This window comes from Candoia aspera, chromosome 4 (genome assembly GCF_035149785.1).
Source record: "Candoia aspera isolate rCanAsp1 chromosome 4, rCanAsp1.hap2, whole genome shotgun sequence".
NCBI classification, from domain to species: domain Eukaryota; kingdom Metazoa; phylum Chordata; class Lepidosauria; order Squamata; family Boidae; genus Candoia; species Candoia aspera.
The window spans coordinates 31,885,866-31,912,325 of record NC_086156.1 but is presented as its reverse complement, the minus strand read 5'-3'; the positions used below and the strand labels follow the sequence as shown (position 1 = coordinate 31,912,325).

The 26,460-nt window shown below is 36.8% G+C and overlaps 1 protein-coding gene across 2 annotated transcripts in view; it reads right to left on the bottom strand.

Moving 5' to 3' along the window:
- Window positions 1–2,537: 2,537 nt before the first annotated feature.
- The window catches only part of ITGB8 (integrin subunit beta 8), a 43,810-nt gene continuing 19,887 nt past the window's right edge, over window positions 2,538–26,460 (bottom strand). For both annotated transcript variants that reach the window (XM_063303746.1, XM_063303745.1), the window contains exons 4-14: window positions 22,318–22,564; window positions 21,037–21,202; window positions 20,312–20,470; window positions 17,232–17,327; window positions 17,060–17,149; window positions 15,366–15,500; window positions 14,354–14,756; window positions 13,257–13,482; window positions 10,858–10,955; window positions 4,982–5,148; window positions 2,538–4,899 (exon numbers count right to left, since the gene is read on the bottom strand). In XM_063303746.1, the coding sequence (XP_063159816.1) occupies window positions 4,783–4,899; window positions 4,982–5,148; window positions 10,858–10,955; window positions 13,257–13,482; window positions 14,354–14,756; window positions 15,366–15,500; window positions 17,060–17,149; window positions 17,232–17,327; window positions 20,312–20,470; window positions 21,037–21,202; window positions 22,318–22,564 (1,904 nt within the window). In that variant the 3' untranslated portion in view covers window positions 2,538–4,782. The remainder of the gene's footprint in view (window positions 4,900–4,981; window positions 5,149–10,857; window positions 10,956–13,256; window positions 13,483–14,353; window positions 14,757–15,365; window positions 15,501–17,059; window positions 17,150–17,231; window positions 17,328–20,311; window positions 20,471–21,036; window positions 21,203–22,317; window positions 22,565–26,460) is intronic.

Sequence of the window (26,460 nt, the reverse complement as noted above, 5' to 3'; positions counted from 1 at the left end):
AGCATAAAACAAGATTAGTACAGGAGGCAGTAAGTGCAAGCAGTTCACTGAAAGCAAGAAAATCATTCAATCAAGCATTAATCATTCAGATTCTCCCCTCTTATAATGTTCCTGCACCCATGTTGCACCCATAATTTGTCACTGCAAGGAACAGATTATGAGACTATCCCTACCTTAGGACAATGGGGCTGTGGTTCCCCTTTGTGTTCACTCATTCATGCATCAGATGCAGCATCCATAGCAGCAAGACACAATTCTATATAATAGTTATTGTTCATTTACTTTTATTTACAAGACCCACATTCATAGGAATAATCACCCTACAATCTTAATACCAGAGACAGCCCAGTGTGGATAGTGGTTCAGATGTTGCACTGACTCCAGGAGACCCAGATTCTAGTCCACCCTTCACCACAGAAACTCAGCTAAGAGTGCACTTGGGCCAGTCAACATCTCTTTCAGCCCAAGATATCCCATGGGGATAGAGGGAAGAATGCTATACATGTCACCTCAAGCTCCTAAATAAAAAGGCAGGGATATAAACCTAACAAACAAATAAATAAAACAATGCCTCTGCTCAATTGTCCTTATGTCAGAATGATCAAGACAGCAAGTATTACCTGAGATGCAGGTGCAAGAAGAGCTGAAGGCCAACTAGCCAACCGTCTCCACTGAAGGGAAAATTGATTAGAAGATTTTGGAAGCTAGAGTGCATTACTGGAAAAGGTTGAAGTCTGGAAGGTAAAGTACAGGTTTTAAATGGACTAAGGGTCCAGATAAGTTTGAAATAAGATTTTGAAATTAATTATAAAGATTTCTTCCCGTGGGAAAATACTTTTGTTTTGAAACATAAAGATTTTAAAAATTGGACATTAGAGGGAACTAGAGGGAACTAAAGTTTACAATTAAAGGAGAACACTTAAACTTGATTTGCAATTACAGAATGAAGCAAAATATTTTAACATTGGATATACTGAAGGAAGCTTTTGAACAATGGACCCAGAAGTTAATTTTAAGAGCATCTGCCTCTATAGATAGACTGTGTCTAAAAGATGTTAAGGAAGAGGAGCAAATTCTACCTGGCAAGAGTGAGACTGAGTTGAAGGTGGATTTCTACATGATATGGAAAAAGATGTTACACTGGACATACAAAAGAAACCAGCTGGTGTCTTAATAATTAAAAGGGATATACAAGCAACATAAAATTTATATTTTATGTATTATTTATGGTTTTATTGTATTTTAAATCTTTTACCTTTACTGTAAACTGCCCAGAGTGCCTCCTCTGGGGGGAGATGGGCGGTGGCAAAATTTGATGAATAAACAAACAGACAAACAAACCAAGAGAGTGACCTGGATAATTCTCCTATATTGGATTTACAAAAGAGGCTTGTTAAAGTTTTGAAGAACTTTATGAGAAAAAAATGAAAACAAATCAAGTCCTGTGACATTATTTGAATGGACTAAAGATTAAGACTGTTAGAAGTAAAAGGAAGGAATATCAAAAGATCAAACAACTCCTCTTACGTTAGAAGGCTTATCAAAATAGAGACGCACCTTTTGCCACAAAATGCCTTCCTTGGTACTTCCTGCTAAGAATTCAATGTTACCAATATCTTGCTTTTTGTTTCTATATATTATCAGATGTTTTAAATTGTAGCCCCTTTAAAATGTTTTCTGTTGAGATGAGATAGGATTTTAGGTACCCTTTTGATAATACTGAGAATGTTGATATAAACTACAAAGATTAATCCAGAATATGTACAATTATCTGAAGCTGGATGAATCCAAAAGATTCTTAACAGGCTTTAAAACTGTGATCCAATTTTTCTGTGTTGCTCTCAAACAAAAAGACTTGGAAATGACCCTCCAATTACATAACAGTTCACGAGAAAGCCTTGTGCTTGATTAAGAACCTTAATTCGGCTTAATGTCTTTAGCTTTCATTGCAGCAGAATTCAAGAGACTTGAAACAGACCAATGCCTAACAGTGAGTTTGGGGGTGGCTAGGATTTTTAAACAGTAGCTTCAAAAATAAAAACAAACAGGTTTTCACATGAAAATTTCTCTAACAAAACTTATATGAATATGCAAAATGTTTCATGCACAAATCTTCCACGTCAAGCAGGTGGTTTGGGTCAGTGACATGTTTTGGTTCATACAGAGAACAAAAAGGAGATGTTTTGTTCTGAATATGAACCAAAATACAATTATTTTGGGCAGAAGTGGCTTGGAGAAGGGAAAAAGTCCTGGATAAAAACACTGATTGCAACTGGCAGAAGATATTAATGGGAAGACTGGGAGATACAGTACCCCAGTCTTGCCCACTTTTGGTGATCCTTCTGGATTCTGTTTTTGTCCAAAACAATCAAAATGTTGCAGATTTTGTTTCTGCCAAACTGTGGCTGAAATTAGAACATGTAGGATTACAAACAACGATGCTGACATTTTCTTTAATTAAAATTTTATTATTTATTGTTAAATAAAAATGGCAAACTTCAAACATAGACTAGAGACAATAATTGTTTGAGACTGGGTAATTTAGTATTAATTTAATGTCAATTATTATAGCTCTCATAGAAAAATAGACTTTCTCACAATATACTAAAGTGACAAATCAATAAATAAACAGAAACAGAAGAGTTAGTCACGTACACTACAAAATACTTAATAAAACAGAACAGGGAATTCAACTTTTATAAAATTATTAACATAAGATATTATAATTATTCTCTGCATATTTCTTTCCTAGAAAGAATCTACATGGTAAAATCTAAATCCACAAAAACATGACTGATCCAACCTTTTTTGGTTAAAAAACGGAAAACAGAACAGTATACATTGTACAAAAGTATCAGGAAACACTACAAAATATACATTTTAAGTTAGGTCTATTTTCGCTATAACTGTGTATGAAACCAAACCTGACATGGCAAAGAATAGAAAAGCCTGATCAGAAACTCTAGATACTGTACTGTTCTACTGGCATATAACTTAAATATTTTAACACTTAGTACCTTTTTAGGAGTGTGCAAAATAGGGGCATGAGGACAATCCAAATAAAAGCACAAATACATATATTTCCAGTAATAGAAATTCTGCTACAGTTGTGCAGTTTAAGCCTTAGTAGAGCATATGTCTAATTTCTTAGTTCTATTAAAAATCAAAAGTAAAAAATCCATAGGATCACTGTGCACAGTTTCAGATACTCGAACTGTCCTGGGAATTTGTATCAATATAAGAGGGTTTGCACATAGAAATTCCAACAACATAGCTTTAGGGTGTGAAGTTCACATAAGACCAACTCTCAAATATTACTGAGTAAGCCCTCCTGCTGAAATCAGTTGGATTTGTTTTCAGATAAAATTTGGGGCTCAAATATATTAATTTTCATTTTAGTCAAGTAATTTTAATTTGGATTATAGAATTAGAGTGGTGATCTAGATCATTCTGATCTGGCAAGTTTGCCCTTCATATTTTTCTGAACTAAAGCAACAGAAAATTACTCCAACTGAATGCTTTACTGTATTTTTTGCATAACAAATGAAGAATTCATTATACATGACTAAAAAGTCCATTATGTTTACTCAGACTTTTTATAGAAAAAAATCTATCCAATTTTAGGAAGACTTTGTAGCAAACTAAATGCAAATATTTAATAACAAAGTAAATACTCAATATGTAGTGATCACTTTCCTGACTCATAGGATTTGCTCCTTCACTTAGAAACAGGGTGTCTGCAGACTATGATCAAAAAAGTAAAGATGGCGGCTGCAATGGTGCTTGATGTGCATAAAAACCAGGCAAAGCTTCTATTACACCATTAAGGCCACCATCTTGACTATTCTGACCACACTCTGTAAACACTCTTGCTTAGAGAAGTGGTTTTCCCTCCTAAGATGCCCTCAACTGCCAGGAAGAATAGGTTCCTCCAACAGCTTCTGAACATTTGCAGACCATATTTCCATGGAAACATGTTCCACAGGCGTTGCTGCCATATAAAAGATGTTTGGGACTGCTGCCTCCATATACTTTGAGCAAGCTGGATGAAAGTATACTTTCCTACTTTCTTCCAAACTAGTGCAATTACAAATTCTGGGCTTGTTATCTGCTGAGCTTGGGGGAGTAAGGACTAACTGTACCCTTCTAGCAGAGCTTTTAAAATTCCTTTGTTTTCTCTCTGCAGGCCCATCAGATCCTAGGTTTCTTACTTCCACTCTGTCCCCAGTGCTCAGAAGAGGAATTCCCATGGGTAACTGATTTATTGATTTCTGTCAGTTACAGTTTTCTAAATGAGATTTGGGAGTTTCTGGTTATAATCCACATCTGTGTTAGCTACCTCTAAAGTGAGAATAGTGCATTTTTGCCATACCAGTTTCAATTAACCTTCTATGACACAACTAAATAAATTACATTATGTTAAAGTGCTACCACACAGAATAGCCTTGCAAACCAATATAAAATCCACCAATTCCAAAGCATTTCCATTTAAACAATTTTATCCTATCACTACGAACTGGGATTCAATTGGCTTCTAATCCAAATACATCTTAGCTACAACCAGTAATTTAATCACATTAAACAGTAGTTAATGCACATTTGTTTTTGTTTCAAACAAGCAGCTCTTTCTGAAACCTAGGCATGGTGTGCAACTAGGACTCCAAGTCAGTTTTTTTTAATTACAGTGTTCAAAATCGTAAATCCCCACAGCATTAGACAATATATTTAAAAAAAAAATCTCAACCGAGAAAACAAAAGATCTGAAGAAAGAAGTTCTTGTCTTCAGGAACTGCATTTGAATGTTTCATTTACTTGTATCTTGCCAATGTTTATTTCTTCAGGCTTGTCACGCCGGTAAGTTACTGTTTTTGTACACACGGTAGGTAAGAATGTTTTATCCTTGAAGGAGAAAATACAGCTGGTCAGAAGGCCCCGTATAACTAGCATTATAATTATGTTCAAGAAAACATTCATCAGTTACCTTTTTGGCTGCAGGCACTCTGTAAGCTGTTGAAGACTTGATTCTACTATGGTTACAATATACAATTATCTGACGGATTATGCACACTTTAAGCAAACCAATCAAAAACGTTACTATAAAAATAATGAAAAATATTCTGAAATAACTTGAATCGTCGGAGAGGCAGTCTGCAAGGAAACAGAAAAAGATAAATGTTACTGTAAACTGCCCAGAGTCCCTCTGGTGGGAGGAGATGGGCAGTGACAAATTTGATAGATAGATAGATAGATAGATAGATAGATAGATAAATACTATCCATCACATTCACAATATTGTGAGAAAGCCCAGGCAACCTATCTAGACTGCAAAACAAATACCTTACTATGTTAAATAACCATTTTCACATTGACAAAGTTTGTTCAGGATAAAAACCAAAACAACTCTTCAATAATAAACAAGAACAAACTAATTAAAAAGTATTTATTGTTTGAAGTACATGCTTTCTACTAAAAAACAAGTTACTAGTTAAAATCACAGAAAAAGTATATATAAAATTAAAAGAGAAACAACAAAACCATTGATTTAGTAAAAGAGGGGCATTTTTACAGATTTTGTAATTGAGAAAGAGTGCAGCTAATGCACCTCTTGAAGGACTGCATGCCATAGCCTGTGATCTTTGCAGAAGGACATGCTCAAAAGTTGAAGCATGTTCAGAAGAGCTCCTCCTGTAGACATTAAGATAAGGAACTGTTTCAGGAGCCAATGCCTTCAACTGGAGGGCTGCATTCCATTCTATCCCTACCCTCAATCACTTTATCTTCTGTTTAAACCATTTAACTCTTCTCCTCCCCCCAATTATTTTCTAAGAGTTTTGTAGTGTGGCAAATCTTGATGGTTGCTCAAGTCTGCTGTTACTTTCTTTTTGCAAGTAAATGAGTTGTTTTTCATATGTAATATAAAGTTTTATTCAAGTCAAGGTTGACTTGATGGACTTGATGGACATCAAGGGCAATTTCTGGGCAATAATAAGGAAGTAGTTTGCCAGTGTGTCTTTCAACATGTCTCTCCAATGCTGGGATTTTCTGGAAGTTTCCCATCTATACACTGTTGTTGTTTATTCATTTAGTCGCTTCCGACTCTTCGTGACTTCATGGACCAGCCCACGCCAGAGCTTCCTGTCGGTCGTCAACACCCCCAGCACCCCCAGGGACGAGTCCGTCACCTCTAGAATATCATCCATCCATCTTGCCCTTGGTCGGCCCCTCTTCCTTTTGCCTTCCACTCTCCCTAGCATCAGCATCTTCTCCAGGGTGTCCTGTCTCATTATGTGGCCAAAGTATTTCAGTTTTGCCTTTAATATTCCCTCAAGTGAGCAGTCTGGCTTTATTTCCTGGAGGATGGATTGGTTTGATCTTCTTGCAGTCCAAGGCACTCTCAGAATTTTCCTCCAACACCACAGTTCAAAAGCATCTATCTTCCTTCTCTCAGCCTTCCTTATGGTCCAGCTCTCGCAGCCATATGTTACTACAGGGAACACCATTGCTTTAACTATGCGGACCTTTGTTGTCAGTGTGACGTCTCTGCTCTTATCTATTTTATCGAGATTTGTCATTGCTCTTCTCCCAAGGATTAAGTGTCTTTTGATTTCCTGACTGCAGTCAGCATCTGCAGTAATCTTTGCACCTAGAAATACAAAGTCTTTCACTGCCTCTACGTTTTCTCCCTCTATTTGCCAGTTATCAATCAAGCTGGTTGCCATAATCTTGGTTTTTTTGAGGTTTAGCTGCAAGCCAGCTTTTGCACTTTCTTCTTTCACCTTCATCATAAGGCTCCTCAGTTCCTCTTCGCTTTCAGCCATCAAAGTGGTATCATCTGCATATCTGAGATTGTTAAATGTTTCTTCCAGCGATTTTAACTCCAGCCTTGGATTCCTCAAGCCCAGCATGTCGCATGATGTGTTCTGCGTACAAGTTGAATAGGTAGGGTGAGAGTATACAGCCCTGCCGTACTCCTTTCCCAATCTTAAACCAGTCCGTTGTTCCGTGGTCTGTTCTTACTGTTGCTACTTGTTCGTTATACAGATTCTTCAGGAGGCAGACAAGATGACTTGGTATCCCCATACCACTAAGAACTTGCCACAATTTGTTCTGGTCCACACAGTCAAAGGCTTTAGAATAGTCAATAAAACAGAAATAGATGTTTTTCTGAAACTCCCTGGCTTTTTCCATTATCCAGCGGATATTGGCAATTTGGTCCCTAGTTCCTCTGCCTTTTCTAAACCCAGCTTGTACATCTGGCAATTCTCGCTCCATGAATTGCTGAAGTCTACCTTGCAGGATCTTGAGCATTACCTTACTGGCATGTGAAATGAGTGCCACTGTTAGATAGTTTGAACATTTTTTGTGGTTTCCCTTTTTTGGTATGGGGATATAAGTTGATTTTTCCCAGTCTGATGGCCATTCTTGTGTTTTCCAATTTTGCTGGTATATAGCATGCATTACCTTGACGGCATCATCTTGCAAGATTTTGAACAGTTCAGCTGGGATGCCGTCATCTCCTGCTGCCTTGTTATTAGCAATGCTTCTTAAGGCCCATTCAACCTCACTCTTCAGGATGTCTGGCTCTAGCTCATTGACCACACCGTCAAAGTTATCCCCGATATTGTTATCCTTCCTATACAGGTCTTCTGTATATTCTTGCCACCTTTTCTTGATCTCTTCTTCTTCTGTTAGGTCCTTGCCATCTTTGTTTTTGATCATACCCATTTTGGCCTGGAATTTACCTCCAATGTTTCTAATTTTCTGGAAGAGGTCTCTTGTCCTTCCTATTCTATTGTCTTCTTCCACTTCTGTGCATTGCTTGTTTAAAAATAATTCCTTATCTCTTCTGGCTAACCTCTGGAATTTTGCATTTAATTGGGCATATCTCCCTCTATCGATGTTGCCTTTTGCTTTCCATCTTTCTTGGGCTACTTCTAGTGTCTCAGCAGACAGCCATTTTGCCTTCTTGGTTTTCTCTTTCTTTGGGATGTATTTTGTTGCCGCCTCCTGAACAATGTTGCGGACTTCTGTCCAGAGTTCTTCCGGGACCCTATCTACTACGTCCAGTCCCATAAATCTATTCTTCACCTCCACTGCATATTCCTTAGGAATATTAGTGAGCTCATATCTAGCTGATCTGTGAGTTTTCCCTAATCTCTTTAGTCTGATCCTAAATTGTGCAAGAAGAAGTTCGTGATCTGAACTACAGTCAGCTCCAGGTCTTGTTTTTACCGACTGTATAGATGTCCGCCACCTTTGGCTGCAAAGGATGTAGTCAATCTGATTTCGGTGTTGTCCATCTGGGGAAGTCCATGTATAAAGCCGTCTCTTAGGTTGTTGGAAGAGAGTGTTTGTTATGCAGAGTGAGTTGTCTTGGCAAAATTCTATCAGCCTATGTCCTGCTTCGTTTTGTTCTCCCAGGCCATGCTTACCTGTAATTCCAGGTGTCATTTGACTGCCCACCTGAGCGTTCCAGTCTCCTGTGATGAAAATAACATCTCTTTTAGGCGTGTTGTCCAGTAGGTGCTGCAGATCCTCATAGAACTGCTCTACTTCAGCTTCTTCAGCATTTGTGGTTGGGGCGTATATTTGGATCACTGTGATGTTAGATGGCTTGCCCTGAATTCGAATTGAGATCATTCTGTCGTTTTTTGGATTGTATCCAAGCACTGCTTTAGCCACTTGACTATTAATTATGAAGGCTACTCCATTTCTTCTGTGGTCCTCTTGTCCACAGTAGTAGATCTGGTGGTCATTTGATGTGAAGTGGCCCATTCCAGTCCATTTCAGTTCACTGACGCCCAGAATGTCTATCTTTAATCTTGACATCTCACCAATAACCACATCCAATTTGCCCTGGCTCATAGATCTTACATTCCAGGTTCCAATGGTGTGTTGATCCTTAGAACATCGGATTTGCCGTTCACCACCAGCACCGTCAGCCGCTAGCTGTCCTTTCGGCTTTGAGCTAGCTGCGTCATCACGTCTGGGGCTAGTTGAACTCATCCTCCGTTCCTCCCCAGTAGCATTTTGACCATCTTCCGACCTGGGGGTCTCCTCTTCCAATGGTATACTGACATATCTCTGGTTGTACTGATCCATTTAGTTTTCACGGCAAGAATACTGGGGTGGGTTGCCATTACCTTTCCCAGGGATCACATTTAGTCTGACCTCTCTGTCATGACCTTCCCGTCTTGGTTGGCCCTTCACGGTTTAGCTCATGGCATCACTGAGGTGCTCAAGCTTCAGCACCACAACAAGGTAACGATCCTTTGCTAAAGATCTATACACTACTGAGATTTGAATCTGCTCATCTTTCTGAGATCAGCTAAGATCAGCTGAGTGCATCATTTAGCTGGGTGATTATATTTGTGCCTTCAAGTCAGTGGTGGCTCCTGGCGACTGCCTGGATTGGTACCTGTGGTATTACTGGAAAGATTTTTGAAAGTGTTTTTTCTATTGCCTTCTTCCTAGGACTGAAAGAGAGTGACCGGCCCTAAGTCACCTAGCTGGTCTCATGCCTAAGGTGGGACTACAACTCATGGTCTTCCAATTTCTAGCCTGGTGCCTTAATCACTACACCAAACTGGCTTTCTAGCTGATTAGTATATATAAAAGAAAAACCATAAAAGGCAACGACATTAAACCAGGATTTAAGGTAGTAAAAACCTTAATTATTATTCTAAAGGCCTAGGAGTCCCCAAGTGAATCCCACCATACTCAGACACCGACTAACAGAACTGGAGCCATGATCAAGAAGGCACTTTGCCTAAGGAAGTATCTGCTTCTCCAGTGGTGCTTGTACATTGGGAAATTCCTAGAAGGAGCAGGATGACTTTTTTTCAATTTTTTTTTTCAATTGCACATTTTATTTCAACTGGTCATACCTCATGGAATAAGGATAGCCTTATATGCAGAAATGACAACATGCAGTGAAAATCAATAAGCTTAGAGAATCATTTCTTCCTGAATTATTCTGGCCAGTTTTATCGGTAGCAAAATTAATTCTCAAAGGTCTAGGAATGCGTAATAACCAACATTTTCTCAATATTACATTTGTTGTTACTTAGGTATTGCTTTCCACAGAAAAAAGATATTGATTTAATTCAATATGTCTTGATTGTTTTAATTCCTGGATGAATATTAAAATTATGAATTCTTAGAACAAAGAATTCTTAGAACATATATACGAGCATTCCTCTGAGTTATCTTACCATCAGACTGAAAACTGAATGTGATTCATACGTGAGAAACACAATTCTAAGCATTTTAGCAACATTCTCCCTACAGAGATTAGGATGTCCCTGACCCTGTTGGCCTTTCATAAGGCCATGAAGACCTGGTTATGTGCCTGGGTCTGGGGCCCTGAATGTGTGAATGGTCCCATTTCTTGGTTATATAAACATCTATGCACTGCTTACTTGGTGGCCATGTATATTTATTCTGTAATTTAATTGTTTTAATTGAAATTGTTTTAATTGTTTTATAGTTTTTATTGTTGTAAGCCGCTCTGAGTCACTTCCTGAGAAGGGTGGCTAGAGAAATCGAATAAATAAATAAATAAAATAAAAAATGCAGGTGGAAGAAAGGGCAGAACTAGAAAAAGGCTACGTTGAAATACATAATTTGACTACACTTGGCAATTAATCTCCAGTTATGAGACAATATCTATTTTCAGCTATGCGTTATTTTAAAAGGAATCACATGTCAGGCAAATTTATATCTGGGGATGAACAAAGTAAACAAAACTCTTCCTTAAAGACCATGCTGAGTGATGGCTATGAAAGCTCTAATTTAATAATTAGGTTGAAGAAGGCGGATATAAAACAATGATTACACAGGTATTTTTATACCTACCTGCTATTTCAAGATAATGCATTCTGTAAGTGCAAGTGGTTTTACACTGATCAAGTGTGCTGTGAGATGAGTTGAAGTGTTGGCAGGGTGCACAATTGCTGTTAAGACAAAATTAAATAGAGTCTTTAACTTTTTCTCTCTGGAATTCAGAGCAATAAAAAAAAATCAACCATGGACTTGATATGTTCTGCATGTTGATTCATACTCTCATTAGCAATTAGAATGAGAAATATACCATATTCCCTTGTTTCAGGCTGTTTAATCAAGGAGATGGATGGGTATCAAATGTACCATAAAAGGTGAAGCATCATCATGATTTCAGCTAATGAATACAAAAAAGCTTCACAAGAAATATTATAATTTATCTTGCATTTCTTGGAAGTCCTGCTCTTTATGCCACGGCTTCCTGCTTGGCAATGACCCTCAGGTGGTCCTTCTCAGCGGTGCTATCTATGCTGAAGGATCAGGCCACAATGCTGATATATTTCAAAGATAACTTTTTAAAAGGATCATCTTTTTATCTCTGCCCTCCTTAACACCTAATTGTTTCATTTAAATGGGCTGTTTGAAGGAATGTTCAAAATATTGAAATAGCTGCTACAGGAATTTCAAGGTCAGAATGTTTACTGATTTTATTACATTTATACGGCTGCCCAATTCTATAAGGATTCTGGGCTACTTCCTGCAGAGATAGAATTTTGAGTATTCAAGTCTTTGAAAACAAGTTTGAAATAAGTTGGTCTGACCTCAGACCAATCCTTTTAAAGTGTTCTGACTGCAAAACAAAATATTTATTTTCTAAAGTTTTGTTCTGAGGGTATCAAAAAAACCACTCAAAAGCTATTTAAAGTTTTGTGATAATATGGCTTGATTTTTCCAACGGAACATCTCAAGTGAGACAGTTTTGTTCTGTGCTGAAAACATTCCTTATTTTACCCACCCTGTTTTTTCTTAAATCTATTTATTACCTTGTTTTAATTCTATTTTTGTTTTATTCTGGAATATGTTTATGGTTATTGTAAGTACCACTGAATTTTTTTTTTATAAAAAGCGGTATAGAAATAGTTTTAATAGCGCATAAATAGAAATGTAAATAAAGAGTAAAATGACCTCTAAAGCCTATTTGCCATTCCAAGAATTCTTCCAATTAGAATCCTTCTAATCTAATGTTAAGATTAAAATTGTTTTGTTACAAAAAAAATAATTTTTTTTTTAAAGTTGCTGCCCAATTTCGGTGGCATGATTGCTGAAAACTGGCAACAGGTTTCCTAACATTATGAAATGAATAAATGAAACAGACACTATAATATAAACACTTAAACTGGAAAATTAAAATTTAGTGACCAACCCATCAAAGTTTTACCCTCAGGAAAAAGAAAAACGAATTTCACTGATCTTTCTTACTGAATTTTTTTTACTGTTGTGGTACTGGAAAAGTTGTAGCCTGACAGCATACTTGAAACTGGCCAAGGCAGATACAGGAGAAGAGAGAACATGTACTGAATCACTGCCACTAGAGGTATTATTTGCTAATCACCACCAACCTAACTGGCATGTGATATCAGCTTGCAACTTCTTTGGAGTTGTGGCCTAGCACATTTTAAAAGGAGCATCTCATCAAACCAGGAAGTTTCAGAATTCTCAAATTATGATCAGAGAACACAAAATGGTACCTGAAGTTAAAACATGACAGCAGCTTAAACCAATGGAGAGATAAAGTGTGTCTATCTCTGTGTATATGTATCTGCCCTTCCCAACAGACCACATAGGGTGGGCGCACTTCAAGTCCTTCCTCTTAAAGGTTGTCACCTGGGACTTTGGAGGTGTAATTTCTTTGCAGCTGCCCCAGCCCTCTGAAATAGCCTTCCTCCTGAGATTTGAGGGACCCTTGCCCTTTTAGACTTCCAGAAGGCCATGAAGACCTGGCTGTTCCCCCAAGCACTGGGCTAGGGTGGGAGTTGAGTCAGGAGATTAATAGTTTGGTTGGTCTGGTGCCTTGTGGGAAGGGTGAGAGTTTTTATTCTTGTTTTTATTGGTTGTTGCGAGCCACCTAGGATCACTATGTGAGATAGGCAGCTGTATACGTTTTTTAAAATAAATAGATGTGGGAACGGTAACTCATTAAACAAGGAATAATAGGCAATTCTAATTTTCTAGCAATCACTTCAAGCCAAATCATCATCGTCATCACCACCACCACCACAATTTATCCACTCTCCCGAAATAGCTAAAAACTATTTCACAGAACAATTCTTGGCATGTTTTCTCTCCCCGAAACACCAGGAAAAAATAAAAAGCAGAATCAAACTACCTTGTGAAGCAAAAAGTTTATGGGGTATTTATGGGTTTAGGATATTTCCAATGGAAAATGATAAATATCTCCAACGCAGCAGACCTACCGCACGTCACTGCAAATTTTTTTACAGGTAGGGCAGAATTCACACAAACGACCTAAACTGCTGGGGTCAGCACACTTGCATTTCCCGCACAGACAAGTTCCTCTTCCGCTGCAGATTTGGCCATTTGAGTCCATGCAGTGTTTTTGCAAGGATAAAGAGCACTGACAGTGGTCACCTTCCCAGCCCACAAAGCACTTGCATCTGCCAGCTTCACATTCTCCATTGCCTACAAATACAGAGGGAAAAAAAGGTACAGATTTGACTGCATCACTTGCTAGAGGTCCCATTAGGTTCTTCCACATGAATCTAAAAAAACTACACTTTTGGGCAGAATCGTTAGAACAAATGTTATCCTATTTCATTATGAAACCGTAAGGAGTATTTTCAAGAAGAAAATGCTTAAAATATGAAAAATGCCCTTGATTCAGCTGAGATTTTATACTTGGGACATGCAGCTAGTGTGAATTGTAAGTAGCACTTTAACATTACTTAAGGTTCTTAGATCCATTTGTTGGCTTCCAACTTCTTTCTTCAGCACAACAATATAGCCATCATCTTTAAAACTGTACTGTCACCTTAGGCCTTATTGTTCATTATGTGCCACTCATCTGAATCTTGTTCACCTTAATCAATGTTTGCCAATTAAACATATCCAGGCTCTTTCAAATGACTCCATCTTTTCTTCTTTGCTGCAATGTACTGTACATCCTTTAAAATATTTAAAGTTCCTCTCTTTTCTTGCACATAAGCCCTGACAATGTTTTTAGATGTGGTCCAGAACCACCTCCAGAGCTGGGAGAATGACTTCCAAGAAAAGTCAAACCAATTCTGGAATGGCTGGATCGGTGTGTTTTGGAGAAAAAAAATAGAACATTGTTACCACACCACAACTATTTTTGCTTATACAATTCTGTATTTCAGTAGTGCTATAATTGTATTATCAAGCACACAGACACACGTGTGTGTGAGAGAGGGAGAAAGAGAGAGAGAGACTGTGTTTCTCAGCTTGGATCTTAACATTAAGACAGATTATAAATCATATTAGAAGGACTAAAATATGAATGAATGAATAAAATAAAACAGAATTTCAGCCTTACCAGCGCATAGATTTCCAAGGTAGTATGGGCACGAAAAGTCATCTTTTTCACAGTATTTACCATACACTGTGCCATATTTGTTTTTATGGCAAATGCATTTCCCATGTACACATTCTCCCTGACCACTGCAAAGAAGATGGTCCTGTTGCATTTTGCACTGCTCTGAAGATAATTTTTCCGTGGAACCACACACGCTGTCCTTGCAGGTGGATACTTCAACATCACGAGGTGTTTCACTGATGCAGACTTTTTTGTGTTTTGCACTATCCTGACATTGACATACACATCTTCTGTGGATGTTAATTCTGGAGGATTCATTGAAACCAAGGGGTTTTAGCATCACATAGTTTTTTCTGTCAGTTGTGCCACATTCTTTCATGGCAATAGAAATATTAAAAAACACCTGTGATTAAAAATATAAAGTATTCAAATTACTACATAATGCAAACTGTTTTAATGAAAATTTAAGGGAGATGCACATGAGGATTTTGTGCTAGTTTGGAACTTGCCATGGATTTCTGTACTAGACAGCTGAGCTATCATGGAGCCATGAATTTTGGATGAATGATATTGTACTTCTGTTTCTCTACTGGGGGGCTCTTGGTTTGATTCTGTTTTGATTCTGAATCTTCAGTGTTCTGTAAGGGAAATGCTAGCTTGATGTATTTGCAGTTCTCACTTATAAATAAATGACTTCAAGTTGGTAAGACTTTAGATAGAATATATGAGCGTTTACAACAACTTGACAAGAGCATAAAGGAATTCTAGAAAGCACATGTTAACTTGATTTGAGCTCATTCGAAAGTCTAAGAATAAACCTTTTGGTTTAAGATTAATTTAAAATAAAGCTCCAAAGAAATTAATCCATGGAAGAAACATGGAGAACCTAAGAACTTCAATCCTCTGAAATACAGTTTTAAATCCCCAGAAAGCCTTCTTCTATTGAAAAGTAATCATAATATCATGAGCAAAATATTTCATCTCCCTTATTAAAAAGAAGGAATGCTCATACTTCAGTTGTGGATTTCACATTCTTGCATCCCTCTGAACCCATTTTTCTACTTCCATCAGGACAGATTGCAGTAACTTTGACATGTACATCTTCAAGGGTGTTATCCACCTGAATTTTCACTTCAGACAGCAGCTTCTGAAACAAAACAAGAGCAAAATAAAAAGAATTCTATCACTTTGTGCAGGAACACATACTACCTATTAGCAGCTACTAATGAATCAGTGGATTCAAGTAGAGTGAAATAACCTGTCAGTCTAGGAGTAAAGGAGAAAATTGTTTTCTCTACAGAAACTTGTTTTCACATCGGTGTGATTCACTGCTAAGGATGAGCATTCATTCTGATGCCACAGGGCAGTTTCTCATATTACTTTAATTGGACAATATGTATAAAAAAGTGTTCAGGTACTAAAGAGCCACTTATATGAACTGTCTGCTATTCATTTAAGACTAATAGAGTTTCTCAGTCCACTGATGTCCAACTGTTTCCACCAATACCACCTAATACACGCAGAAACAAGAACACCTGCAGGAGTGTGAGTGCCACGTGAAAAGCAAGATGGCAGCTGCAATGTGAAACGGGAGTGGGGCATTGAAAAGGTAGTCCTCTTTTCCAATCACCCTCCATGGGAACATTAAGTAAAATATACAATCTTAAACAGTATGGATTGTTACAAATTACTATTCTAAATATGCTGGATTGGGTCATAAAGCATGAAGTACATTCTTAAATTTTTCTAAAATAATACATTAGGATAGCCTAAATTTTTCAGCTAGCTCACAATCCTATAATTGCATACGTCATGTATATATCGTGTATGTATTTTGGATTTAAGTAGCTCTTTCCTTTGAAGGAGAAGAAGAAATAAAAACAGAACTGCGATTCTGGTAGGCATAAATGTTAACAACAGAAATTCATGGCAGTGTGTAAGCAAAATGTATTTGTGTACCATATAATAATAAAAGTTAACATGGACAAATACATTTATTGTGCAATAGTTAGGTAGCTGTGAAGAACAAAATACTGAATTATATGACTCACAGCAACATCACAGATATGCTAAGAATTATCTATGATAAAAATGCCATATAAATTAAAAAAACACTACTAGCAATGTCAGTAACACAACCTAACTGAAAATTATCAAGGGGAAACAGAAAGACAACTGTGTAAAAAGAATTCTGTGAAAGCGTCAGCTTTTTAAGAAAGCTTTTTCTTCAATAGTGTTGAGGTAGGCAATCTGCCCTCCAGATATTTTGGAATGTAACTCCCACAACCCTGTCATAGGCCAAGATATCTGAGGTTACAGGGAGGTGAGCTGAATTCCAAAACATCTGTAAGGTTTTAGTTCATTTCTGAAAACAATCCAATGGCTGTCTCACAGTATAAAAAAGATCCTCCTTGATGTGAAAGCAGCAGAACCCTCGACATCTTTTATTCAGTTATTGTACATATATAAGTTCCAGTTATTATCACTAAAAGTAGTCAGTTAAAGCACAAGCTGCAAGCACATTAATTTATAAAGGGAATTGTGTTTTTATATTTTATAGAGATACACGTATGCCCGGAACATCTCCCCATATCATGGATGAATCTAGAATCCATACAATATTCACTTTAATAAAGGTTTTGAAAAATAAATAAAGAATATACTAACACCATATTATAATGATACATTAGTGTCACAGGCACATACCTTGTAAGCTTCTACTACCAGATCCCCAAGATTTCCTGCCTCTGACTCTATCTGTTTTGCAACAGTTCCCGGTAGCAGAGGCAAAAGGTCCTGTGAAAATATTAGGTTGTGGTTATAACGCCAGTGTATTTCTTGTCTCCAAATAACACAATAGTTTTATCTTTAAAAATACCTTATACCAGTGATATTGGCTTCCTCGGACTGCAAATATTACATTAATATTGTTGTCTATGAGCTTTTCAGAAAGTTGGCCAAGTGACGGGTGCTCCTGTAAATCACAAAGAGGATACCCAATGTGGCTTTTATAGATTATTATGGTAATTACCAATCCTAACATTTTACTTAAAGAAACTTATATATAGTTTTTATTCTTTAATACAAATCTTATTTTAAAAAATAACAAACTGCATATGTAAGTTTAATTTAAACCCAGGGCCAGTGCTTCATACAATTTACTGGCCATCTATGAACACTTACTGAAATTCAACCGTAGCTACAACGTGCCAAGATGGACAGCCTAAAGAGTTTCCTAGGAAGCTGGTTTTGTGTAAGTCATCCATTCAATATAAAACCTCAATCGCAATGCAACTTAATCTAATCTCTCACAAGGGAACTTTTTTGCTGCTGCTTATTAGCACAGTTGAGTTACAAAAATGTTATTTATCACCCCAAGTGTAAGGGCCAAAGAAGGCAAGGCAGAAACCAGAGAACTGCTAGGCAAACATTTACCAGCTGCTTCTCATGACTGTCAAGAGTCTGGCTAAGCAGCCATGAACTTGAAAAGGCAGGAGAAAAAAACCTTGTGTTTAAACTCTGGGGGATGGACTACATAAAACGTTTTGCTTCTTTGCACTGCAGTGGGCAAATCAGCTGTGCATACATGGCTTCGTTCTTCTCTGCAATAAAGAGCCCAATTTAGCTGAATCATACATAAGAGACTTCTGCTGGGTAAACCAAATTCTGAGTAGGAGGTTAAGCGTATGGAAAGGCAAGATTTACTGCCAAACCCTGGTGTGCCGCCTGTCACCAAGCTATCTGTGATTCCAAAATTGGTGACCATATAGTTGCATTAAAAAAAAAAAGTAGACCTGGTCAATTTGTATGTTTCAATAAATCCCTACATGAACAAATGCTGGCACATCCTTTAGACAACACAAAGTTAACATGACCTTTTTCTACAAATAAGGAAACAGTCAATGTAATTAGTGCAAAATTTTGAACATCCTTTCAGTCAGTTCTTTGGCACAAATAACAGATTCTACATGTTCCCTGCAGCCAGCAAAGTCAGGTCTTGCTTTTGGATTTTTTTTACCACAATTCCTTGCAGAATTCTTCTGTCTCAGAAATATTCTTAGGCCTCCTTGAAGACTCTGCATTTTCATATCTCCCTACAAATTTTCAGTAATATTCAAATCTGGGAAATGTAAAGGCCATTCTAGAACCTTTTTCTTTGTGACAGTGAATTATCTTCATTTTCAAATGGTGATTATTCATTAGAGAAACCCATGGTTGTGAAAAGTAGAGAGAGGAACATTCACATCCTGAAGGATTACAAGAGTCATAATTTTTGTTCACTTGTGGAATTGTCTTCGACTGGCAAATTCTAAGCCTAAGGAGTCAATAACTCCTTAATTTCATGTGCAACATGTGCATTCTTTGGAGGGTACTTCTTATCAAAATCCACAGGCAATCTGAGAAAAAGGCAGTCTTTTTCAAGTTGAGCTTGAGGTCTTGAGTCCTACATTTGCTTGATAGTAATATAGTAGTAGCTTGCCATTGCCTTCTACCAGCATCTTTTTCCAACTTCATATAGAATGGAGAAAATGAACACAGTCACAGACTACATTTATGCTGTCTATCCAGTAGATAGATCTATATAGTAGGTTTTCAATTTCCAATTTTTTTAGGACATTTAAGTTTTGAAGCAGTTGGAAGCAAGCACTGAAATACTTTTAAATTAAATTAAATTAAATTAAATTAAATTAAATTAAATTAAATTAAATTAAATTAAATTAAATTAAATTAAATTAAATTAAATTAAATTAAATTAAATTAAATTAAATTAAATTAAATTCTGACCACTATTTTTCTGAATGAACTGAGACTTTTAAGATAGCTACATACATATTATACTGGAGTAACATAAGTAGTAGGGATGGGGTCACAAGAAAATTCTTCACTGTGGGTGGAAAAATTCTCCCATTCTGGGTATGTCTATAGCTGATAAAGGTTCTTGAGTAGTTGAGAGGGACTTCGAAGGCAAAGCAAGGACTACAATGCAGAACCTAATGAGAGATCAGCTAATCAATCAATCAAACCAACCAACCAACAAAAAAAAAATCCAGCAGTGACATTTTGACTTCAAAGATAAAAAATCCTCAAAACAATGCAAGCCTGAAAGAGGAAATCAAGGGGGTTAACATTTTCCAGAACAATTGGGTATGACATATGCTTCAAGTCAGGAAAGGAACTACTTGGTAAGACTGCACAAGTCTTTAAGAGATGTACTTTGCATTATACAGGAAGACACATGAATCATCTCTGTTTGAATCATTAAAGCAACTGTGTCTTTTTCTAAGCTTATACAGCCACTTCAGAAGTTCCTCCTAGATCTCCCTATATGCGTGTCCAAACATAACCACTTCACTTCTTATTGTAAAAGGATGTATTTGGAAAAAAAAGAGAATGTTTTCTTCAGTTCCTCATATTTCAACAGCTATATAAAACTGGTTTTCAATTTTTAATGGCCCTAGTACCAAAGAGAAAGGCTCTGCTCTATATTTTTCCTGTAACATTTAATCTTTTTCATCAATTATTAGATCACCCTTTCTCAACCTTTTGATCCTGGAGGAACCCTGAAATATTTTTCAGGCCTCGGGGAACCCCTGGACATTCAGGCTCAAATATAGGCCAGAAGTTACAAAATTATTATATTGTTTCATGTATAGGCCTGTATAGATGCATTAACAGTTTTCTTAAAATAAAGAATGAAACTTACCTCTTTAATGTGAAGTTGCCTGAATTTGAATAATTTTTTTAAATAAATCATGATCTCCTAGGGAACCCCTAGTGACCTCTTGCAGAACCCTAGGGTTCCATGGAACCCTGGTTGAGAAACCCTGGATTAGATGAATTAGCATTTGAACACACATACTCCCACTGGCAGGAACATTCATGCCAATTTCTTTAGGAACATTTAATGCTTTAGGAACAAAGCCCAAAGGTAACACTGCATTATGACATATACCTTACCATACTGGTTGCTTTGACGTACACGTTCTCTTTCAAATGGCAGTTTCCATCATTTGGAATTACTATCCCTGCCAATTTACTGTCAAGAGCCAAATGAGAAGTCTGATCAGTCATCATGAGAAGTAGACGCTTTGCTTCTTTGCGCCAACCAATACGGCTCTGCAGCAAATAAAAGAATGCTAAGCTATATAATAGAAAATACAAGTACTAAGAGATACTGTATTGCATCTGTACATTCAAGTTATGATGGGCTTATCTGGAATTTTGATGGCACCATGGCCATGGAGAAGGAATATGTCCAATTCATAAAATGGCTGACAAAATGACATGGCCAGTCATTAAACAAAAATGCAGAACATCATGGAACCTAGAAGGTATCACATGGTTGGCCAGAAGCACCATGGTGGGGACCCAGTTCAATCTGAAAAGGGTTTAAGCCAAGCATCTGAAACACTACTGATTGTATCAAGTCCTTCATTTGAAAGGACAACTTCTTTGTACCCAAAGTCCTACTGTAAATATATCCACAAAAGCATTTTGATGGGTACAGAAGGCAAAAAGTCATTATGAATACAACTAAACAACGCAAAGCTGCAGTACAAAAGAGCCTAGCTTTGTAAAGAGCTACCATTTGCACACAACATTACAGCATTTTGAGATTACATTGTCTCCAAAAGAGAACAATAAAATGTAAATGCTTAGTTAAATTATTTGTTATCACTTACCTGACACACCACTGCCTGAAGCATAGCATCAAAGCCTCCTTCGGGTGTATCAATATTTCCAGAGATTTTCTGTTTATTAATTACATTCCTGAATTCTGGTATTTTGTCAGTCAGTGATAAAACATGAATGAAACCATGAGGTGGCATACAATCTAGTTCATAATCACTGTTTGGAATCAAAGAAAAGTAACTTGTAACTCTCACACAAAATTAAACCAGTTGTATTTGATAATGTAGCACAGCAAATACAGATTTATAGTGTTAACACTGATAATTTCTAGGCTTAATATGATGAGATAGGAATTATCTTTGTCCTCCCATAGGCAATCCTATTTATTAATCCCTTTATATAAGATGGCAACTTAACTAAGAAGTCTAAGAAGTGTAAGTGTTGAATAATTATATTTGGTGGCAAAGTCTAAAAAATATCAAAGAAGTTGACAATTAAAAAATATTTTTACTTTCACCAAAAGTGTAAAATAATTGCCACAGAAAATTTTGACTTTTATGCAGGAGGAAGCTGGCCTCTCAAATCCACCTGTAATTTTCTGCTTCAGAAGTGAATTAAATAAATGAGAAATATGCTATCTATACAGAGAAAAAAAATGCAAATCTTTCATTTTTCCTTTAAAAAATGACTAATAAAAATTATTTTTAAAAAATATAGCCACGCTCCCTAGCATAAGTAAAAATTAACATCATTTCCATTTCCCTGCAAGTAACCTACTACCAAACATTTACCAGCAAAGTAATCTGAAATACTATTAAACTATGGTGCAAATTAAGTTTGTTTCCAAAATCAGAATTATAGTTAAATGATCTTACACCAACTCGAACAGTATGATAAACAGGTGCATCCAAAGAGTATGGGATAAAAAGTCAACAAGGCAGCCAATAGTGCCATTGAAACTTCTGTTTTTTTATGCACATCACTCATGCAATGTACATAAACAACAGGCAGAGCTGCCATCTTGACTATTTTGACCAAACCCTACAGACAGACCTGGAAATCTCAAACTTACAATTTTGGGCTCTAACAAAATACATTGCCAGCCTTATCCATAGTACTGGAGTAGTGAGCTATCAAAGGCTTCATATTATAGTTATGACAATACGTATTACCTAAGTCTTGTAGCAGATAAAGCAAATGTAAATGCATGTTCACTCATTTGTTAATCTGCTCTTCCAAAAGAGAGTTAGATATTGAATGGATAGAAGTGTTCACCATGAATGTTTACCCATATTCTTTGTTATATATATATCTATTTTAACATTACTTACCTGCACTGATTATGGATTCTTTTGGGGTGAATACTAATATAAGGTGACACTGTTTTATCTACATAGGATCCAAATCCAAGTCGTAAATCAATGGAAATATTTTCCATCTTTTGAGATAATTCAAATCCAACAGAGTTTAATCGTTCTATATGTCTGTGCATAGATGCAGACACATCAACCAAATAATAGAGATCCACAGGATACTTTTCCAGTGGGCGGATTTTCAGCATAAAACTTGTTTCAGATCCTAATATGCAAAAAGCAGAATTGCAATCAATACTTCTGAAAATTCAAATTATTTAAAAACCAAATCCTGTGAAGAAGATTCTGGGCAAAACAAATCATCTGGGGAACCTCATTAGTATATCTCATTCTATATGATATACATCAATCAACTCTGAAAAAGCAAATAGATCAAGATCTGAAAAAGTGTGGAATGTCAATATCAGTTCTACTTGCTTTAGGCCTAGAAAAAACCATGGTAGAACATAAGCAGAGGGTATGGGACTTAGACCTTCAGGTAGACAGCCAAACTTTCCCATCTCTCTTAGAGGCAAATTGCTCTCCCCCCTTGGACACTACCCAACTATTTCTACAAGATTCTGTATGCCCCATATAGAAAGGTCTTCTCCCTAGCCCGTATAGATGCTCTCCCTACTAGGGTGACAGCTGGTCGATATGCAAAACTTCCATATGAAGATTATGTATTTGCTCAAACATAGAAGTTGAGTCTGTTTTTAAAGTGCCCACTATACTCTCATTGGTGATTGGAACTAATACATAAATGATTCATTAACTTTATAGGATTTCTTCCTGTTAGATATGTATGTATTGTTACATATGTATGTATTAATGGTATGCTGTATTTTAAAGTTTGTGACTTGGTTTTGGACCATAAATAAGCAGCAGTGAGGCATAAAACAATAATAAAAAAATATTTATATACAAATATAAACTGCATGTTAATACAAAGCTAGAAGTCCCACACTTTCCATTGAGTAGTGGGAGAAGATAGTATCCTGTTTTTCCTCTTGCTTGGGCGGCAAGATAATTAATCTCAGTAGCTCCCCCAATGATGGCACCATCCCATGGTTCAACTCTACTGACACCAAATTCTCACATGCAGAAACACTGATGTTCTAAGCAAAGCAGATAGCAGTGACAAAGAATTATTCTGGTTCCTTACATGATAGTTTCTGATTTTTTTCTCAGAAACTGGAGTCAAGTGCTCCTCCTTCTGGTAGTGCAAGTAAACAGTACATGTAGGTGAAAATAGCACAGTGAAGCTGAAATGACTACCCTCTGGCTATTTCTTGAAAAAAAAAGTAGGATTTCACCACCGCTCTAAATGGAGAGAATGCCCCAATTCTGTTCCCTTTATTCAATTATTTGCCAATGGAATATCAGCCCAACGATATCATTCTTCTAAAATGCTAAGAGAAAGATCTCCCCCGCTGCCCAAATAATTTACTTCAGTGCTCAGTTCTTCTCTCAACACAAGTGGTTAAGCTTATCTACATTAGATTGTATTTAGAAAGACAAAATTCAGGGTTTGATTAGGACCATGGTCCAAATAAAAATATTTGCATGCTTTTTTCTAGAAATAAAGCAGGAAAAAGAAAAAAGAAACAGCTTGACTAATACTAATAAACAAGGACTACAAATACATAAACACAGAGAATAGCTCATAGAATGAAATCAAAGCACAAAAGAAAGCAAATTTGGGTTCAAATGTTATGCCAAGACATTAGATATTTCATGACAGATTTTATCTTGCATATTAAAAATAAACAAGACATTTATAGGATGAAGCAAATTCTATGTTAAAACTTACAGAATTTTTAGAGTATATAAATTAATCTAGCATTATGTGAAGAAATAGTATTTATGTTTCACATTTTGAAGGATTTGTATATAAATTATAGCTAATAGTTCAGGGCTGACAGTTTGTAAATGAATCTATTTGTTTCTTTTAAAAACTGGGATAGCCCTGATCAGGAAGCTGAACTACCCTTTTAGGTTCCAAACAGTGGTGTACACAAAACAACAAAAGCAGCATCATGGTGTGAGCTCCGCCCCTTTTAGGCATGCATGTAATGTATCCATGTACTTAGAAAAGGGGTGGATCTTGTGCCACAACACTGTGACGCTGATGTTACTGTGACCCACCTTTCCCCCCTACCAAAATGCTGCTGGTTCTATGCCAATTTAGATTCACTGTTATTTTTTTTAACTGTCTGGCTCATTGCATGCAGTATTCTTACTGTTGAAAAAAAGGTATTATTTCAATGGCAGTTCTCCACCTGGATAGCCCATATTTGTTCTCAAGAAGTTCCTGTCTCTTACACCATTTCCCAGCATAGGTCACAAAGAAAAGACACTAAACTATAGTCTAGCATTATAAATATAATTCTCAATAAGACCCAGTTTATGCCTGTATGCCCTCCTCCCTGCTGTGGTCATGTGTGTTCAGAAAAAGTAACTACTATCTTAGGTTGTCAGCATTAGGTGTGCATGTCATCTTGAGTTGACCAAAAAGAAGGTGGGAACAAATATTATATCTGTCTATCTGCTGGTGTTACTTGTGTTATCTGGACTTTGACCAAACTATATCCAGTTCAAATAATTTTTTTTTAAATTTCCCCCCCCAAAATACATCATTAAGATGAACCCCAATTTAAGTCAGGGCTGGTATTCTTTTCAGGAGCTGAGGAAAAAGTTCTATTTAACTGCGAAGGGCACACTTGAATTTGGCTCATTTTTCCACTGTTTTTGTTTATTTCTGAGGGAGATCTTTAATAACTACAGGTACATTAATCCCCCTGGAAATAACTACATTTTAATAACTCATTTTCTTTAGTCTTAGGCTGGAAATAGGATGAATTTCTGCATTCCTTATTCAATGGTTTGCTGATTAATTTTGGTGGCACAACCTTGAGTGCTCTTGAGCTGCAAAAAGAGCCACATGGTGCTTGCAAATTGTCCAACCCTGATTTAGGTTTTAATTGTACAATGAACTGCAGTTATTTATAAAACAAAGTGGAAGTTTTCACAAATCACAAATAGCCACTTACAAAAACTCTCCAGTAATTCATTCCGTATCAAACAATGCCTGATATTACGTTCTGTTTTCCGACAGAATAGTCGGAAGCAACACACTATTTCTATGGTAATTAAAAAACTGTAAGACATATACACTCACTTATTATTGTTCCTGCTCCTTTGATAGGAAGTAATAAAAAGCATATGAGATTTCAAAATGACCTTTTTCCCTTAGCACTTCCACTGGGTATTTATGCAAACTCATTTCTTCTAGCAGGATTAGTGATAATCTCTTTGTAACACTATTTCAGTGAAACACTACTTCTACCACAGTTGTAATTTCCCATTCTTTCCTAAAGATAATAAGAAATTATGTTGGCTTATATAAACAGTTGGCTTTAGGCAACTCCTACCCTCCCTGACAGGGTTGCTGTAGGGCCAAGGAAATTGGGATAAACTCATCTATTTTATGCCATTTTCCTTGAAAGAGGATAAACTGTGAAATACGTTAGATCTTTCAAAAGTTGATTTTCAACAGAGTGGAGATTTTTTCTGAAATATCAGATAGCTCTGAATATTGCACTCTTTTGTTTCCAGGCACACAGATAGAGTATCTGTCATAAGGGGAAAGAACAGAAACTGAGTTTCTCCCAGCCCATGGCAGTTAATGCAGGTTAGGTTCCCCTTTGCAGATATTCATGTTCTATGTGTGGTTCCCCATGATGGAAAAACAGGATGCTATGGATGGGGCCAGCCACAAAGCCCTCCAGCACTTTAATGGCACTAAAGCTATCCAGACTTTCATTGTAGACACCTTTATATACCATAAAAATGAGTAATCTTTTCCCAATGGGGAATAGTTACCAGGTTGGGCCAGTCACTCTCTCTCAGCCCAACTCACATCACAGGGTTGTTATTGTGGGGAAAATAGGAGGAGGAAGGAGTATGAGGTACATTTACTTCCTTGAGCTATTTATAAAAATAAGAAAGGCAGGATAGAAAACAAATAAACCAACCAACCAACCAATAATCCTTACTTACTGATGGTAATTGGGACCAGGAACTCTCACTAAGTGACAGGGTTGTAAGGCGTGACGTCAC